Raw genomic sequence first — 6000 nt, 5'->3', positions numbered from 1 at the left:
AAAATGAAAATACCTGAATGTGCAGTCAGGAACAATGTTGTATAATTATATGATGGGCCATGTATAGAGAATGGCTGCCCACAGTTTGTTCATGAACACAAAACGGGGTGGATGACAGACAATCACCAGACAAACAAATTACGACATCAGGAATTCAGAGTCGAACTACGCAGGTGTTTTTTTTATCAAAATAACATCCATTTACTAGGGCAGCTGCAAACATGACATAACACAACCATAGCACCTGTTTTAAAACCTACCAGAGAATCTTCAACATTTTGATTGGTGAAAACCGTTAGTTTCAAAAAAATGAAACATGCGATTTTTTTGTTGATAAACAATAATTTAGCAACAGGTTATCGCGAAGACATAACACATACAGCTCATGATAGTCCAAACAGTGCTACACCGTTTTGAACTTTCTTAGAACATTTGGAACTTTCTCAAATCAGCAGTCTCTTGACGACTTCTCACATCTCGAGTACACACTGGAACAGCTACATTAAAAAGGGCCATACTTTTCAAAGTTTTACTCAGTGCCTTGATCACAATGTTAAAATCAATTGCAGAGAAGAATACCAAATGAATTCCACACTAGCCCTCCATTATTCATTGGTCTGCCAGGTCTCAATTATCTGTGCATGTTAAAGTGCACAAAATGACTTGCGCGAGAAACACTTTTCACAGGATCATAGCATTAATTGTTGGCAAGGAACTCCCTGCCACTCACATATGACGTAGTACAGGAGGTCAGGATCTCTGTCCAATGTCCATACTATCAACATGGGATAAATGTACATAGAGTGAAACTAAATTGAATGAATTTCATTTACCTAATGGTTATCATGACAATCTGGCATGGCACCACCAGCCTTCCTGAACCACCCAGATGGACAACTCTACATTGGAACATTTGGATGAATCTGGAAGGTATACTACTGCTAGAGACTCTACCTGATTTTAAAATTAACTTGCTCAAGTTACCTTTCTATTTTCTGTGCAGACTCTCTCACTAATCACCTGCCTAAAACCCACATGCAGTGATAAGCAACACCAATTGTGTTTACATGATCACTTGGCGATTGGAAGAATAGATGGACATTGCTTTTGTTCCATTCTTACGCAGTAGTTTGATCCATTCCAAAGCTTTTTTTGACATTTTGTGAGAGCTGACAGTACTGAACTTCATACATTTAGAGTTGTTTACATAAACCAGTCAATATCAGGAGAACCCCGCAGCTGCTTCCATAATGCTGCCTACTACCTTTTGAGAAGCGACTCTCAAGGGGATTTGGCAAGTTTGTCTTCATCTTCTACAGCACACAGTATATTAATTAATTAATTAATTAATTGCAAGTTCATATAGCGCTAGGATCGACTCCCAGAGGAGTATCTCCGCGCTTCGACCGCTGCGAAACCCTTCCTGGCTTCCCTGAGAGATGGTCCCTTAATGGGTATCTCCAGGGTGAGACCAGGCATCCCCGGCGGTCTGGTGGGGCCGTTAGTGAAGATGAGGCAAGCTAATGCCCAGAGTAGCCGAGTGCGATCGCTGATCAGAGTGGGCACCGAGGTGAGAGAATTATCGAGTCCGCTGACCCTGGTCCAGAAACCTGCCGCGTCGGGAATCGAACCCTGGTCCCGGGCCGTCCTCTGCTCTCGGGTCTGCCGCCTCTAACCAGTGAGCCACACTACTTCACTATATAATTTAAACTTATGCCATTTGTTTTGATTCCAATGGTGATCCATGCATACATTGAAATGTAGGATTGTTTCATCTGCTCAAGAAAAAAATACAACAAAACTTCATATGTTAAAATTCAGATTAACAAATTAACAACACAGAAATGCAGTAAAAATTACTTGCGCATAGTTTTTTGATCCCTTCACATATTCAGAACCAAGTGCAGGTAGGGCAAACTTGGTTTCCTCCAGCTATTAAATAAGTTTAGAAAAAGTCTCATTTGTACAAAGTATCCTCGATGGATATAAGATTGTCTTTGCGGGAGCTGGCTGGGAAAACCAGTCTTAATCGGAGATAGTCACAAAGGCACATCAGGTGCTTTTGGTAAGGAAGACATTGTGTGTTATGTACCCTGTTTCTTTATTTAAAATGCCTTCCTTTGTCATCTCCGCCTTGTAATGACAACAAAGACCTCCAGTCCGTTCTTTTGTAAGAATCTTGCTGTCTTTTGGATTAGCCTCTGTTTGTAGCTCCTTGATTCCCATTTGTTAGGAATGCTACAAGATCCTCTCAACTCCTGTGCAGAGCAAAAGAACATGAGATCCTCCCTGGTATGGCAACTAAGGTGTAGGTCATACGCTTTGGCATCTGGATGGGAGAGTTGGTTCTGGCGTAGGAGGTGTGCTCTGGGCCCACTCCAAAATGTCTCCGCACAAGGACTCAACAGCATCGAGTCGCTCGATTTGTACCAGCCTCGTCAGAAGGTCCGGAATGCTATAGCCAGCAGTACTGATCCGATCGAACAGTTGCAGTCCGTCCGTCATTCCCCCAATTTCGTCCCTCTTGAGTCCAAAGCTCTCGGCGAGGTGTCGCCATGTTTTGACAACAGCCTTTTCTGTGTTGTACGTAGCACTGAGCATCCTACTGGTCTTCTCCAAGCAGTCAAAGGGAAGTTCTGTGGGGCTCAGGCCTACAAGAAGATATATTAAAATTAGAACCAGAAATTGTTCAAACAATATAAATCAGCAAAATAAAGAATTGAGTAGACAAGCTATTTAATTCGTAGTATATGTGTGTAATATCTAAATCATTGGTGGAACCAGGGTGTTGTGGTCCCTAATGCAAATAAGGAAAATTCCCCTCCCCATAGAGCATGGTGGGGTATTAAAAGGTAGCCATTATTGGGGTGCAGAGGGCCTCTCACACCTCTGGGACTCAGGGCCATAACAACTGCTTTGCTAATGATGGCTATGCCCCTGATCTAGAGAGACATAATATTTGCACACAATCCAGGTTATAAGCTAGCCAACAGGAGCCAACAAAACAGCGTAACTTTGACATAAAATAGGATCTCTTCACATGGCCAGAGACAGATAGGATACATTTTATTGCATCGCTATTGTTTATGAGTTAGCGCTTGATCATTTTTGCAACAATCGCTATTAAGCCCTCCTTTTAGTCTGCCATTTCCCTGGACATTGTGTCCCTGTGTGCCAGGGTACTACGGTATATAACATTTGCGACAGCAGAATAATGAGAACATACCCTAGGAATATATTATTCACCCTTTCAATCTAGTGCTAGAAACCACCGACCACGGTTGCCCATCGTGTGCAAACGAGGGCCAGATCTATGCAAAAATGAAAGGATAACCACATACCATCTACATTAGTTCGATCTTACTTGAATATTTTGAATATCTGGCTTGGCTCTGTGCCTCCTGGGCCCACAATGGACATTCTCAAACGAAGGGACTACTGGGCAGTTCTTGGTTCATAACTTAAGCTAGTCTACCTAACCTAATACCGTGATCAAAGGATTAACCCTACTTCTAATAGTGCTTTGGTGTAAAGGTCATCTAAAAGTGAAGATACACCTTGTGGTAGAAAGATGGGTCGGCCTTTGCCCCGCCTGATTGATTATAGAATATTATACTTCAAGCTCAGGTGAGGGACTTTAGGCATAGAGATGCTAGCTGTCTTTATTAATAAATTAACGCAAACCAATAGGTTAATTAATAAATGGGGTTAATGTAAGAATAGCAAGCAAATTGCTGTCCAGTTTTGTAGTTTTATGTCCACTGCATAAACAGCTCAGACAGACAGTGCTGGCTGAAATGTATGCTCTAAATAGTTCAATTGATGTCAAACGTTTTGCGGCCATTGCGGCCATTAACCACTCCCTGTTGCCTAGAAGACCGAAGCCTCTATTTACCAAACATTTAATTAAGGTTTTGCACCTTTTGCTGCATGTATTCAAATGTGTAAAACATTTTTTAATTTTAGGTGTACTGTAGCACGTGTTTTGTGGGATGATACTCGAAAAAAAGCAGTGATTTTTTAAGTGTGCATTGCCATATTATGTAGCAGTTTATAACATTGTGGACAAGGTGAGTCACAAATTGGACCAATGTTTTCTCTGTCGTTCCATATGCTTTAGCCCAATTTGTAAAACTTACCCCGATCCATTCTCTGGAGTGCTATCTAAAATATCTGCTGTGTCCTAGCAGCCATATTTTTTTTACTGCAGATGTCCATGTCACCACAAGGTAACAGATTTGGGCGGGAAGGGACTATGCATTTAAGGGTTGGAGGGAATGATTGACACATTCCTTAGCAGAATGTGGAACCTGTTGTAACACTCTCTAACTTCTGGTCACCCATGGTCTACATAGGGGAACCTTACTAATCCTATAGTGCTAGTCGGGGAAGTGCCTCATATGTAATACAGGATGGGGAGCATCCTGAAGACAGATACAAGCAGCATGCTCCAGCGTGCATCTCTTGCCTACAAATATTAGCTGGGGACCAAGCACCAAAACATGGTTGTGCATTCTCCCCAATAAAAGGGGACATCATCCCACCTGGTCACGAAAGCCGAAAACAACCTCAAGCGCTGGCAAACCCTACTACTTAACCCCCTGGAAGAGGGGCTCTTTTTAAAATGATGATCTTTCCCCGCTTCCAATACATCATTCTGAATACCCCCTTTCACTTCCCGGGAAGTTGGTTCTGAGAATTTGATGGGGTGATCACAAGGTTTCTGTGGGAGGGGAGGCAGCGCATCGCCCTGGCCTGTTGCAGGATCCTGCCCTTTGATGGAGGCTTGGGTGTGATGAATCTCCACCTCTACTACCTGGCTACCTGACTCCTCGTCATCCACAGCCATGACTGGTTTACTGGGTGGTGGTCTGACCCGGCCTATCAGACCGAACTTAGAGACACGGACTTCTTATGAATTCAAGCCTACTTATACGGGCTCCTATACCACAGGCGATGCCACCAATCACCAGAGTGGTCCTGGTGGCCTGGCGCTCTGCTGTGCAATACACGCGCTGGGACAAGCGACTCACTCAACACACACCTCTGTGCCAGGGCACGTGGTTGCATGAGGCGTCGACACTCTCAGGCTTCCGGCAGTGGGATCACGTCGGGATCTCCCTCCTTGGGGATGTGTGGGTGGGGGAATCACATCAGGGCATTTTCTGACCTACAGCAGAGCTATACCCTTCACACCTCCCAATTCTATAAGTACTTACAGCTCAGTCACGCCCTCACTGTGTATATCCCATTAGGTACGTCACTGCCCGAGTTTAGCCCTTTGGAAGCACAGGTCATGATGGGAAATTCGGGAAGGGGAGTAGTGTCCCAGATATACCGCTCCCTAGTGAACAATGGCCCCACCACTTTAGACTCACTGCGGATCCGCTGGGATGGATGGCTGGGCCCCCTAGAGGAGGTGGATTGGCGCGATGCCCTTATGGCTCCCAAAAGCCTTACAACCTCCTCCAAACTCCGCCTCATTCAACTCTATTACTTTCACACAGCCTATCTTACTCCCGAGCACCCACACAGGGCGGGACTGATCCCCGGACCGGACTGCACACGATGTGGCCGGGCTCTGGCTGACTTTTACCACATGGTCTGGTTTGCTAGAGCCTTGCCCCATTCTGGTCTGAGGTGGAATCCGAGCTCATGCAGACCCTGGGTTGGCAGGTCCCCCACAAAGCCCTGTGTCTTCTTCTGGGCGTGTTTGATGGCTTGGATGGCTCTAGGGCAGACAAACCCCTTCTGGGTACGGCGGTTGCGGTGGCCAAGCGAGATATTGCAGTGGCCTGGGCTCAGGCAAACCCCCCTACCCTGCGAAAGTGGCGCCGAGGAGTGGACTGGTGCACGGCCCAGGAGGAATCCCTCTTCGAGGCTTGTGGCTGTCCAGCGAAGTTCCACAAGGTTTGGGGCAAATGGTTGAATCTACTGTTTTAATCGACTTGCACTGGCTCTCCCATGTAATAATGCACTGCTTCTCAGCTGGGGGATGTG

The 6000-nt window shown here is 45.2% G+C and overlaps 1 protein-coding gene across 6 annotated transcripts in view; it reads right to left on the bottom strand.

Annotated features, from left to right (window-relative positions):
• Positions 1 to 200: 200 nt before the first annotated feature.
• Positions 201 to 6000, bottom strand: part of EDAR (ectodysplasin A receptor) — a 494038-nt gene continuing 488238 nt past the window's right edge. For all 6 annotated transcript variants that reach the window (XM_086934280.1, XM_086934281.1, XM_086934284.1 and 3 more), the window contains one exon: positions 201 to 2651. In XM_086934280.1, the coding sequence (XP_086790406.1) occupies positions 2314 to 2651 (338 nt within the window). In that variant the 3' untranslated portion in view covers positions 201 to 2313. The remainder of the gene's footprint in view (positions 2652 to 6000) is intronic.

Source organism: Lissotriton vulgaris, chromosome 8 (genome assembly GCF_964263255.1).
Source record: "Lissotriton vulgaris chromosome 8, aLisVul1.2, whole genome shotgun sequence".
Taxonomy (NCBI): Eukaryota; Metazoa; Chordata; class Amphibia; order Caudata; family Salamandridae; genus Lissotriton; species Lissotriton vulgaris.
The sequence above is the reverse complement of the archived record's forward strand: the minus strand, read 5'-3'. Positions and strand labels throughout refer to the sequence as shown.